This window comes from Gopherus flavomarginatus, chromosome 8 (genome assembly GCF_025201925.1).
Source record: "Gopherus flavomarginatus isolate rGopFla2 chromosome 8, rGopFla2.mat.asm, whole genome shotgun sequence".
In the NCBI taxonomy this organism is placed as follows: Eukaryota; Metazoa; Chordata; order Testudines; family Testudinidae; genus Gopherus; species Gopherus flavomarginatus.
This window is the reverse complement of record NC_066624.1, coordinates 81,755,288-81,769,347: the sequence shown is the minus strand read 5'-3', so window position 1 is coordinate 81,769,347 and position 14,060 is coordinate 81,755,288. Positions and strand designations below refer to the sequence as shown.

Genomic DNA, 14,060 nt, shown 5'->3' with positions numbered 1-14,060 from the left:
GTGGCAGCCAGTGGGTTCCTCTCTTTTGTGGAGTCCAGAGGATATTATTTCAGGAAGTATATAAGTTAAAATGTAACTTTTAAGGTAGGTAAAAATCTGGGGCCTGGTGAGTTGGGAGTGTCTCGTTAAAAGACCTTGACCTTTTGTGAGGGTATGTTTACAAAGTACAAGAAATAGAAGAAACTCACATATTTCAAAATTTGACATAAGAAAGAGTTCACTTAGAATTTAGAATTCTGTTTTTTTTATCACTTTTCTTTAGGTAACATTTCAGTAATTGCATTACCAGTTTCCAGCACCAATTCCCCAGCTAAGATTTTGCCGAAAACCTTAGGACCAATAAACGTGAATGTTGGACCCCAAATGGTAAGTACTCTAACTCTGAGCAACATTACATTGTGTAACTATATGGATGACTTTTTGTTTACTTAACATAAAAAGGTTAAAAGTGAAAGTACAAACTACCACTGCAACTACTCTTTCAGCTATAAATGCCGTTGAAGAGACATAAGTGCTCCCCCTTGTATCCACAGGTAATGTAGTAGGAACAGTGTTCTTGGCACTCTACCATAACACCACTCCCAGGAGAGATTCTGTATGGGCATACATACCTACATGTTGTAGAGTGAGTGGAGGCTCCTTGTGCAAAAATATGCAGCTACATCTATTACGTGACATTTATCTTTTAATCAAAATTGTATTGAAAAAAACATTTTTCTCCTCCAGAATGTTGCCGCTGCTGAATATTTTTATGTGCAACATTCCCTCCACACAAGAGGAGAGTGTGTGCCTGGAATTCTGTTATTTGCCTTGACTTTCAACTTATTGTTATATCTGTAACAGTGCTAAAAATGGTATGTTGTTGTCTATACTAGCTAAGCAGTGCACAGCACTGGTTCAGGAGGATACATTTTGAGAACTATTTTCAGCAACAGATCAATTTCTTAATGGATAGGACAGTAGTAGTGCTGCATGCATAAACTAGACGTAGTAGTAAGCTATTGCTTGGAATACATGATATACAACAGCCATCCAAAGCGTTTTACAAGAACTTGTTGTAATGGTTTCTAGTTTGCAAAACCCATAGTCTTCAGTGATTTCTGTCCAAGTTGAACAGGAAACCACAAGCACTATAGCTAGTCCTGCGCCTTGCATTTGGTATTAGCTAAAAGCCTTGCTCCTAGAGTAGTACTGAGCATTTTGGAATTAGTGTTTCAAGAGTTCCTGAAATGAACTTTGTAAGACATGTGCTATATTGATGCGCTAGAATGTTTTTACCAAAAACAGTGTTACTATGTGGATGCCATAAGTGACTGCAAAGAAAAAGAGTGAGAGAGAACCACAAAGTTAATACAATCACTGCCCTGCAAACACACTCCCAGTGTGTGCATATGATTTTTTTTGTTTGTTTTTTGTTTTTTGCAAAAATGGAACCTGTAATTCACAACTCTAGGCCCTGATAGCAATAGTGAAAGCTGTAACAGAGAAATAAATTGGGCATTTTTACCACCCTGTCACCTCATTCATCTAAGCGCACACGTTCTCTCCAAGGTTAGATAACATAGTGGTGAAAACTTCTGACCTGCCTGAGTCCTGTCATGCTAAAGCTTTCTCTGTTGCTACCACAAGTGCTGAATTATGATTTCTGTTGTTGACAGTTCAGATACAGCCCCTGCCATGGGTGGGTTACTTTAAGCTCCTTAAAAAATGTGTGTGTGTAGGGGGGGAATATAAGGGGCTGGAAATTACATCAGCTTCTAAGTGTAAATTCTAATAAATATTTGGTGTGTGTTTTACTTATCAGGAGCGACCTGAGATTACTATAGCTTGAAAGATAATGGACAGAAAGTGACTGTACATTGTTTTGACAGTTTTAGACTTCACTGGGGCTATTCATATGAATAAAGTTAAACACACAAGGCCTGAGCCTGCAAACTTACCTACTTTATCAATATGAGAGTTCTTTGTGTAGAGATAATTTAAATGTAAATCTTCACTATAGGCAGCTCTTCTTTTTTGTTGTGAGGTTTTTCTCACAGTAACAGGATAGAGAACTTTTTTAAAATAAAAAAAAAGATAGATAGAAAAACATGATTGCGTGATGACATTTGACAGAGGAATCCAGCGGCAGGTTTAGGAGTAATTTCAGACTCTAAACTCCTCTTAAAAAGGACCAGATTTAAGTTAAGCGTAGGAGGGTTTCCTTGAAATACTCCCCATCTGTTTTGGCAGATGCAGACTACCCAGTGATCCAGTTTTGGGTAACTAAGATCTTATATGAATCTAAATGTCCAGTTAACAGTCAAGTGTAAGTCAACCTATGGACACACTCCGACTAAATTTTATATGACATTTTTCTTCATTGACCTCTTGTTTTAGAATAAAAAAGACTGTTAGTTTAGCATCAGTTACACTTGATCTGTGGGGGGTTTAATTTGACATTAGGTTGGATCTGTGTTTATCTCCTCCTCTTACTGCTTTTAGGAAGAAGATCATGCATCCAGTCATACAGAGCACACATTCATGACATCAGCAGTAAATTTAGAGGGCCAGAGCCAGGACAAGGTGCTGGAGATAGAAAACTGGCTGCTGCAACTGCTTCCACCATAAACAGACTCAGTGCTTGTCTACATTTGAAATGCAAGAGGTTTTCCCCCCATAAGTCTCTTTCTGTAAAGACCCACAAAGGAAATAGTGAGCATAACCGTACTGTTTTGTCAACCGATTAGGCCTACTTTCTGCCACAGCAATTTTGATTCACTGGGTTCTGGTTCCACACTTTTCTTGTTTACCAAGCATGGTCCTTAAGTTATATCAGTAGGCCTTTTTGTTTGGACTAATTCAGTCTTTCTATTCCTCTTTCATACCTTTTCCCATCAACATTTGTTATTTTACGTTTTTGTGACATCTTATGAACCGTCATGTATTTTTTTACAGTGAGCCTTATATTTAGAGTAAATTAATAGGCCCAGTTATCACAACACCCGTGACTATGCTGTTTGAGCACATTCCAACAGCTCAGCAACATGACTAACATCTTAATGTGTAATATGTAGTTCTTTTCTCTCTTCCTCCCCTCTGGGGAAAACTGCATGTAAATTTTTTTGAAACTTATATTTAAAAAATGAATATATGCTATGTATTTTTACTGGCAAAGGCCAGAGCGAAGAAAATGCACCAGCTTTGAATGGAAATTGGTATTATTTGTCGTGGTCCTTAGATCCTGTGGGAATTCATAGAATCATAGGGTTAGAAGGAAGTGCAAGGGTCATCTAGTCTAACCCCCAACATTCCATCTTGGAAGGCCCCTAAGAAAACAGTGCCTCTTGAATAAATGAGCTTTACTTTTGCAGTAGACAGCTCTATAGTGTCCAAGAAGTGGAATTGTTGACTATAGTTCTTGTCCCAGAGTGTTAGGCATCTCTGAAGGTATCCAGGCCCCAGAACATTAAGCATCTTTAACATAAGGCCCAAGACCGTGAATTTGATGTAATATTCTGTGCAGAGCCAGCATAGTGAATGGAAGCTTGTAAAATGTGCTTGTGAAAGCCTGTGTTACTGTGGAGACAAATTACTGATATTGTATTAATTGCAATTTCCTGAGAGTTGGTGGTTTCATGCCTCACTATATTGCTTAGCTGTACTCCAGATGGGACAGGACGAAGATGGGTATTACTGAGGCCAGGTCATTGTCCGCTAGGATGGGATGCAGTGCCTTAGCCAGCCCTATGTGGTAGAAAGCATTGCTTGCAGTTGCTGTTGTATGAGAACTTAAGTGAGGAATCTAAGCGTACTCTTAAACTGTGTTCAGACTTAACCAGTTGTGGGCAGCTGTTTGTTGATCCTCCATATGAGTTTCATTTTTATAACAGCATTTATAGAGTGACCAAAATTATGCATAATATTCAGACTGTAGCTTCTATAAAGGGAGAATTCTTTTTGCACAATATCTCTCCATATGTATTGTTGTCCTCACCTGAGTGATCAGCAATTTCAGGGCTTTTCAGCAGGTAGTTACCATTGTTGGAGAGAAACTTGTGTCACAGAGTCAGGAATGGTGATATTTATTTATTTACACTATTTGTGTTCTTGGCTACACTGTACATATGAGTCTTGTTATTCTTAAAGTAAAATGCACCCAGTCACTCACAGGTAACTCCATAAACCCCAGCTCAGTCACCATGAGCAGCCACCACCCGCAACTGTCTTCATTGCTGTTCTCTCAGGTCTTCATGGATCCTCTCAATTGCCATGAAACCTCTCCTCCTGGCTGCCCTATCACTTTTCAATCAGTAGCCAGAAGAGCAGCATCTGATTCACCATCAGCAGATTAATCATCCTGCTCTCTGTGAATCTAATATTACTACAGTATTCTAGAATTTTATTTTGCCTTTTTCCTAACTATTTTGTTGTACTAAATTGTTTTACCTGCTTGGTTTCTTGTAATGTAGAGCAAATAGGAATGTGCCCATTTTCTTTTGCATGGATTACTTGTATTTCCTTAGACTGAAATTCATAAAGTACTTGTGTTGTTAACGTCACTGTGACTCTTACCTAGTTTTATGTTATGGAGGAGGAGAGCATTTGCTTGCCCCCATACCTATCAGCAATTGTTGCTCCCTTTCTGCAGGTCCCGTCTTCCACATTATTGATGTATAAAATGGGTCTTGCATGTAATATTGAAACCTATGTAGGGTGACCAGTCAGCAAGTGTGAAAAATTGGGACAGGGGGTGGAGGGGGGGAATAGGCACCTATATAAGACAAAGCCCCAAAAAATTGAGACTGTCCCTATGAAATTGGGACATCTGGTCACCCTAAACATACAGCATTGCTAATTGATTTCACACAAAAATAACCTTTGCTTTTTGCTAGCCAGCTTCTTACCTTATCTATCTGCTGACATGGTAACTCGATTTTTGGAGACAGTTCATAAAACCTAAGTCCACAGTTAAATCCCTCTAGCTATTTGTCACAATGAAAAATTCAAGCAAGCTTGAAGAGGAGGATATTGTCTACCTTGTTAACTCTTCTATGTTTTCTTGAGACTTTAAAAGCAAAATTTAATGTTAACCTTTGTGAGTCTGCCTCCACCCTTTTAATAAAAATACACACCCTGCCCCCATAGCTTTTCATGGTGATATTTCTTCTGCAACCTGAAACATCTATTCCCTTGAGAGTGATTATCTTCTGCCATCTTCAGTACACATACTCTGTCAAGCACAGCACTGAGCTAACTAAAATTAGCCAAAAATGCAACAGTTTACAAGTAAAGATATTGATCATTATCATAGGTTTTTCTTTAAGCAATATTTTTTATAAATAGAATAAACTCAACTTAATTTTAATTGAACATATGCTAAGAAAAGAGTAAACACATCAGTTCACATCATGGAGAAAAGCCATCAAAAGATCCCTTTAGCAGCAAATGAATACTGTAGAGATAAAATCATAAATTTAGAAAATTTTTCCCTAGCTGCTGTAGTAATAACATCTTACACAGTTAAGGAATAAAACAGAATACTAACATTTTGATGTAATTCACACCATTATGGAACTTACTCTTAGCATTTAGTTTGCATAGACAGTGATGAGGGCCCTATAAATATCGGCATAGCAAAGCAATATGGATCTGTTTTTATGTCTTGAGAGCAAAAGAGACTTAGGCACCTAAGTTCCACTGACTTTCAGTAAGGCTTAGGGTATGTCTGCACTACAAAATTAGGTCGATTTTATAGATGATTATTTTTGGAAATTGATTTTATACAGTCGATTGCGTATGTCCACACTAAGCGCATTAAGTCTGCGGAGTGCATCCTCACTGCTGTGGCTAGCGGTGCACTGTGGGTATCTATCCCACAGTTCATGCAGTCTCTGCTGTCTGTTGGAATTCTGGGTTAAGTTCCTAATGCCAATGCCTGATGGGGCAAAAATATTGTTGCGTGTGGTTTCGGGTACATGTCATCAGTCACTCCCCACCCCGTGAAAGCAACGGCAGACAATCGTTTTGCACCTTTTTTCCTGGGTTACCCATGCAGACGCCATACCACCGCAAGCATGGAGCCCTCTCAGCTCACTATCACCACTGCTGTTGTGAGTATTGTAAATACCTCGCACATTATCCTGGAGTATATGCAGAACCGGGCTAAGAGGAGGATTTTGATGAGGACATGGACACAGACGTTCCTGAAAGCATGGGCTGTGGCAATTGACATCATGGCGGCACTGGGGCTGATTGATACAGTTGAACGCCGATTCTGGGCCAGGCAAACAAGCGCAGACTGGTGGGACCGCATAGTATTGAGGGTATAAGATGATTCACAGTGACTGAGAAACTTTGGCATGCATAAGACCACTTTCCTGGAACTCTGAGAGTTGCTTTCCCCCACCCTGAAGTGCAGGAATACCAAGATGAGAGCTGCCCTAACAGTTGAGAAGCGAGTGGTGATAGCCCTGTGGAAGCTTGCAATGCCTGACTGCTACCGGTCAGCCAGGAATCAGTTTGAAGTGGGCAAGTCTACTGTGAGGGTTGCTGTGATCCAAGTAGCCAATACAATCATTGAAGTTCTGTTATCAAGGGTAGTGACTGTGGGAAGTGTGCAGGTCATACTGTATGGCTTTGCTACAATGGGGTTCCCTAACTGTGGTGGGGGGATAGATGGAATACATATCCCCATCTTGGTACCGGATCACCTTGCCAAAAAGTACATAAACCACAAAAGGGTATTTCTCAATGGTGCTGCAAGCACTGGTGGATCACAAGGGACGTTTCCACCGACATCAACGTGGAATGGTCAGGAAAGGTGCATGATGCTCGCATCTTTAGAAACTCCAGGCAGATCGAGCAGCTGCAAGAAGGGACTTACTTCCCAGATCAGAAGATTATCGTTCGGGATGTTGAAATGCCAACAGTTATCCTTGGGGACCCAACCTACCCCTTGATCCTGTGGCTCATGAAGTCTTACACAGGCAGCCTGGACAGTAGTAAGGAGCAGTTCAGATATAGGCTGAGCAAGTGCAGAATGGTGGTAGAATGTGCCTTTGGACGTTTAAAAGCTCACTGGCACTGTTTGCTGACTAGGTCAGACCTCAGTGCAACCAACATTCCCACTGTTACTGCTGTTTGCTGTGTTCTCCATAATATCTGTGAGAGTAAGGGGGAGACATTTATGGCAGGGTGGGAGACTGAGGCAAATCACCTGGCATCCCATTTTGAGGAGCCAGACACCAGGGCGATTAGAAGAGCACAGCAAGGTGCGCTGCACATCAGAAAGGCTTTGAAAACCAGTTTCATGACTGGCCTGGCTTTGATGTGACAGTTGTGTGTGTTTCTCCTTGATGCAAACCCGCCCCCTTTGTTGATTTTAATTCTCTGTAAGCCAACCACACTCCCCCCTTCGAAATAAAGTAACTATTGTTTTGAAACCATGCATTCTTTTTTTATTAATTAAAAAAATATATGAGATAACGGACAAGGTAGCCTGGGTGGGGTGGGGGAGCTGGGAAGGACAAGGCCACGTTGCTTATTGTAACCACACTAAAAATCAAACTGTTTGAATGACAGCCTTCTATTGCTTAGGCCATCCTCTAGAGTGGAATGACTGGGTGCCTGGAACCTCCCCTTTCCCATGTTCTTGGGCGTCTGGGAGACTTGGATATGGAACTTGGGGAGGAGGGCATATGGTTATACATTGGATGCAGTGAGGTGGGGTTTGTGCTATTGTTCGCTTTGCTGCAGCTCCAACAGCCGCTCCATTATGTGCGATTGCTCCCCCAACAGACTCTTCAGTATGTTCGTTTGCTCCCCCATTAGCCTCAGCATTGTGTCCTGCCTCCACTCTTCATGCTCACTTAATTCTTTCCTGGCCTCTGCCACTGAATGCCTCCATGCATTAAGCTGTGCCTATCAGTGTGGGAGGACTGCATGAGCTTGGAAAACATGTCATTGTGACTGCATTTTTTTTTGCCTTCTAATCTGTGATAACCTCAGGGACGGAGATGATGGGGGAGCATAGAAACATTTGCACCTGGGGGGAGATAAAAAAAAAAGAGAGTAAAATTTAAGGTGATACATTTCTGAGAACAAAAGGGAGACTTTTTCACAGTGAATCAAGCAATTCACAGCAGATAGCACCTGTGCTTAGGTACAAGGTTGCATTTTGCCTTTTATATTGAGCGCTTGCCGGTGTGGTGACACATCACACGTGGCTTGGCAACAGTATTCAGTTTCCAGGCAGCCATGGTAACCTTTTTGGTATGTGGGGTTGGCTTCTTATGCTTTCATAACACGTGAGAATGTTTTCAAACTGCCGCGCCCTCCTTTCCTAGAGCAAGCAATGGGTTGGGTTTCACATTTAAAAAGAGGGGCTGCAGTATTCAGGTAGATGTGCAGTACACACCTACCCCCACCTAGGGTGACCAGAGAGCAAATGTGAAAAATCGGGACGGGGCTGGGGGGTAATAGGAGCCTATATAAGAAAAAGACCCAAAAATCGGGACTGCCCCAATAAAATCAGGACATCTGGTCACCCTACCCCCACCCCACCGCACAGCTATTCTCTGGGATGATCCCTTCGCCCGCTGCGTGGCTATTCTCCAGGATGAGCTCTTCACCCCTTTCGCCTGCCACGTGGCTATTCTTTGGGATGATCCCTTTTAGCCAAGCACAAACCATCCAGCATGAACGGAGTCCTTTTACGGTTCCCTTACAAAATTTCTCCTATTTCAACCTGTAGCCTGATTTGGGGTGTGTTAGTAGTGTTGATGTAATTTATTCACTTAATTTACTTTTATTTGATTAATTAAATTTTAATTAATAGTAATAATAATTATTGGATATTAATTAGTATGGGTTTGGCTCGCCAATATGTTTGATCAGAAGATAAAGTTCGTCCTGAGTCAGGCTGTACAGAGTTTATAAAAGGAACTTCGGGGTTATGACAGGAGCTTACACTGAGACAAATATAGTCATAAAGACCTTTTTATTAAAATCAATGAAACAATAAGCAAATGTTAAAACAGTTCAGGATTACAAAGTTACAAATATTATAGTTCTTTAAGATCTATATTTATGATTTATGCAAACTTGAATACTCACACTCTTGGTGCAGCAACACCTTGACGTTTTTCACACCTCTGGCAGAGGAAGTTACTGCAAAATTGTTTGCGTTCTAATTTAACTCTATATATGCTAAATACTTTAACTAAAATAAAAATATAAGGGAAATTAAATCCCTTTTCACTTAGTTTTGAAAAGAAATAATACTGCGGCCTATTAATAGTTAATAGCCATCGTAGATGGGTAACATCGATACGTAGATGAAGGTGAAGGCAATGGAAAGTAGACAGGATTGCCTGTCTAATGGTGAATTCTCACCTTTTTATAGAGCATTAGTCGGAAATCCTTCCTCTTATGCCCAACTTTCATCTTTCCCCCATGGAAATGTTAGGGTACGTTTGCCCCATAGGCTAACATGTATGTGCATATGAATGACAGGTATGTACGCATTTGTGGTGTACTTGTTAGATTTGTGGGCAAAAATCTCCTTTTTCCACCCTTTACTGTTTGTTGGTACAGTTAAAGGTCTCCAGACATCTGCAGAGGTATTTTGTCTTATCATCACTTTTCTGAGTAACAGTCCCAAAATGTGCTGAAGTTGCCATAGCGTCATACAGGATGTTTGACCTGTAGGTTTCTTGCATTTCAGCCAAACTTATTCTTAATATAAATATATAAGCCTGTTACATCCAATACTTAAATTCATAAGAAAGACATTTATACAGACCAACAGATTTAATCCTCAGGGCTACAAACCAGATGACCATGAATGATATCACTCTACTGAGGCTAACACAGAAAGATATAGACCGGATGTTGCTTGAATGCAGCCAAAACCCAGGACCATTCGCTGCCATGCTTTGTGCTGCAATGATTCCAGAATACTTGCTACTGGCTTGGAGGATAAAATAAGGGAGCCCTCCCCAGAAACCTTCTGCAAAGGCTTTTGGTCTCCCTTTCGGAGCCTGTTTGCAATTCTGGGACTGCATGGTCACCTGTGCTGCTGGGCTTGCCACGCTGACCAAACAGGAAATGAAATTCAAAAGTTCTCAGGGCTTTTCCTGTGTACCTCACTAGTGCGTCAGAGTTCAAAGTGCTGTCCAAAGCGGTCACAATGGAGCACTCTGGGATAGGTCCCGGAGGCCAATACCATCGATTTGTGTCGTACTACCCCAAATTTGACCCAGCAAAGTCGATTTTAGTGCTACTCCCCTCGCCGGGGAGGAGTACAGAAGTTGATTTTAAGAGCCCTTTAGGTCAACAGAACGGGGTTGGTTGTGTGGATGCCTTCATTTTCAAATAAACCTAACGTGGCTAAATTCGACCTAACCCCATAGCATAGACCAGGCCTTGGTCTCCTGAATGTCTGTCACTTCTGAAAGTAGGATTTAGGCATGTTTGCAATTTTTACCCGCAATTTATAAGAGTCAAGAAATAAAATGTTGCAGAGTCTGGGTTACAAATACTTCAGGGATATAATTTTATTTGTTGATTAATGGTTTGGTTTTGGGGGTTTTTTTGGTCAGTGTTGGATGGAGGAATTCTGCAAGGGGTGGTTCCTGGCCCTACACTATTTAACATTTTTTATCAGTGACCTGGAATAAAATCATCACTGATCAAATTTGCAGATTACACAAGGATTGGGGGAGGTGGTAAATAATGAAGAGCACTTAATAAGAATGATAGAGAACCATCCGGTAAGCTGGGTGCAAACAAACAAAATGAGTTTAATACAGCCAAACAAAGCTATAGAGTCATTGAGTTTAAGTCCAGAAGGTACCCCCAGATCATCTAGTCTAATCTCCTGTGTATCACAGGCCACCACCCACACACCAAACCCAGCAATCGAATTAGACCAAAGTATTACAGCCTTTAGGAGACTAACCTATTATGTACCACAGGCAAAGCATAAGAGGGACCGAGGTTCCCCACTACCCAAGTGCAATGTCAGGGAGTTAAGTGAGAGATACTCAGATGATCTGGCAAGTGACCTGCACCCACATGATTCAGAGGAGGCAAAAAAAACACACCATCACAGCCAATCTAACCTGGGGGAAAATTCCTTCCCAACTCCACCTCTGTCAATCAATTAGACCTGTAGCATGTGAGCAGGAATCATCCAGTCAAGAGAGAGAGAATGTTGAGTATCACCTGAGTGCATTGGCTTACCGGGTCCAGTGTCTTATCTCCAACTGTGATCATTCCTGATGTGAATAGGAAGGCGAAAGGAAAACAAAAAACAAAAAAAACCCACCACCCACAATGGATTAGGATGGGAGAGAAAATTCCTTCCTGGATCCTGCAGGTGATCAACTGAAGCCCTGAAGCATGAGATTTTAGGAACTTGTAAGGAGATACATTTGTTGTTCCCAGATGTAAGCTATATTTACTGGATCATGGGCTCTATCCTGGGAAGCAGTGACTCAGAAAAAGACCTGAAAAGTCATGGTGGATTATCAGTTAATGTGAGTTTCAACTGCAGTGCTTTGACAAAAGGGCTAATGCTGTCCTTGAATGTATAAACAGGGGAATGTGGCATAGGAGTAGGGAAGTCACATTACCTCTTTGTTTGGCACTTGCAGTTGCTACTGGAATATTGTGGCTCATTCTGCTATCCACAATTCAAGAAGGAAATTGATAAATTGGAAGGAAAAGCCATGAGTGTATTTAAAGGATTGAAAAACATACCTTACAGATTGACTGATAGACTATAAAAGCTGAATCTATTTATCTTAATAAAGAAAAGATTAAGGATGACTTGATTACAATCTACAAGTACCTATGTGGAGAACAAAATTTGATGATGGCTCTTCGGTCTCGCAGACAAAGGTATAGCAAGATCCAGTGGCTGAAAGTTGAAGTTGTACAAATTTAGACTGGAAATAAGGTAAACAGTGGGGGTGATTAATCATTGGAACAAATTACCAAAAATCGTGATGAATTCTCCATCACTGGCAATTTTTAAATCAAGATTGCATGTTTTTTCTAAAAGATATGCTGCAGTTCGAACAGAAATTAAGTCAGGGAAGTCCTGTGGCCTGTGTTCTACATAGATGATCACAATGTTGCCTTCCCAACGCACAATCAATCTGTGGAACTCCAGAGGATATTGTGAATGCCAAGACCATAACAGGGTTAAAAATAACTAGATAAATTGATGGGGGATAGGTCCATCAATGGCTATTAGCCAGGATGGGCAGGAATGGTGTCCCTAACCTCTGTTTGCCAGAAGCTGGGAATCGGTGACAGGGGATGGATTGCTTGATGGGTACCTGTTCTGTTCATTTCCTCTGGGGCACCTGGCACTGGCCACTGTCAAAAGACAGGCTACTGGGCTAGATTGACCTTTGGTCATTGACCATTCTTAAGTTCTTGCTTTATCTATTTAAAAAATTTCTCCTGGCCTTTGAAACTTTTTTAAACATAACATAAACCTTGAGTCAAATCTAACAAAGTGTCCCTTTTAAAATTAATAATAATACATTTGTTCTGGTACATTTATTTCAGAGATGAAAGGCTGTGTAGATGGGTACATGGAGAACTAAACTGAGAGTCAGGAGACCAGGGTTCTGGTTTCCCAGCAAAGTCACTAGCCTGCTGTGTGACTTGAGGCCACTTACTTTCCCTTTCTCTGCATCAGTTTCTCCATTTGTAATATGAGGATACTGATTTCAGAGTAGCAGCCATGTTAGTCTGTATCCGCAAAAAGAACAAGAGTACTTGTGGCACCTTAGAGACTAACATTTATTTGAGCATAAGCTTTTGTGGGCTACAGCCCACTTCTTCGGATGCGTGGAATGGAACATATATTGAGTGTGTGTGTGTGTATATATATATATATATATATATATATATATATATATATATATATATATCCTCAATATATATATAGACACACACACACACACACAGAGCATGAAAAGGTGGGAGTTGTCTTACCAACTCTGAGAGGTAACTTAATTGGCCCACGAAAGCTTATGCTCAAATAAATTTGTTAGCCTCTAAGGTGCCACAAGTACTCCTGTTCTTTTTGAGGATACTGATGTTCACCTTTCTTTCGTAAAGCATTGAAATCTATGAACTAAAAGTGCTGTATAGGATCTAAGTATTATTACTGTTTATTTTCTCCTTTTTATTGGCCAAAAACTGTGATTCCAGTTGAAAGAATTGGTTTTTACACAGATTTAGGGTTACGAGCCTGGTTACAAGCCCTTCAGATAAAAGCTGAGTACATTACTTATATACATACACGCAGGAGCTATAGAATTCCTCTTGGGCTTTAAAGGCCAAATCTTTACCCAGTTAACTCACCTCAACTGAAATAAGCAGGACAATTCACAGGAAGAAGGTCAATAGGATTTGTCTCCAGATCTGTACTATTGGTGGTCTCTGTCACTTGTCTGTTTGACCTTATCAATTAGGAATTTTCTATATTTATTACAATTTTCAAACAGTTATCTCTCAATAGGACATTCCTGGGAATAGTTACTGGGTTCTAAGAGAGTCCCACTTAAACTTGTTGGCTTCTGGAAACTGATTCAGCAGTTTTCAGATTAGCAGTTGTGTTAGTCTGTATCCACAAAAAGAACCGTAGTACTTGTGGCACCTAAGAGACTAACACATTTATTTGAGCATAAGCTTTCATGGGCTATAGCCCCCTTTATCAGATGCATAGACTGGAACATACAGCAAGAATATATTTATCCATACAGAGAACATGCAAAGGTGGAAGTAGCCATACCAACTGTAAGAGGCCAATCAATTGAGATGAGCTATTATAGAATCATAGATCTATAATCAGCAGGAGAAAAAAAACTTTTGAAGTGATAATCAAGATGACCCATAGAAGGTATGAGGATACTTAACATGGGGAAATAGATTCAATTAGTGTAATGGCCCAACCATTCCCAGTCTCTGTTCAACCCGAAGTTAATTATATCTAATTTGCATATTAATTCAAGTTCAGCAGTCTCTCTTTGGAGTCTGTTTTTGAATTTTTTTTT

At 40.5% G+C, this 14,060-nt stretch overlaps 1 protein-coding gene across 7 annotated transcripts in view; it reads left to right on the top strand.

Annotated features, from left to right (window-relative positions):
- TFDP2 (transcription factor Dp-2) overlaps positions 1 to 14,060 on the top strand; it is a 181,320-nt gene that overhangs the window by 90,282 nt on the left and 76,978 nt on the right. For all 7 annotated transcript variants that reach the window (XM_050966010.1, XM_050966009.1, XM_050966007.1 and 4 more), the window contains one exon: positions 263 to 366. In XM_050966010.1, coding sequence (XP_050821967.1) covers positions 263 to 366 — 104 coding nt within the window. The remainder of the gene's footprint in view (positions 1 to 262; positions 367 to 14,060) is intronic.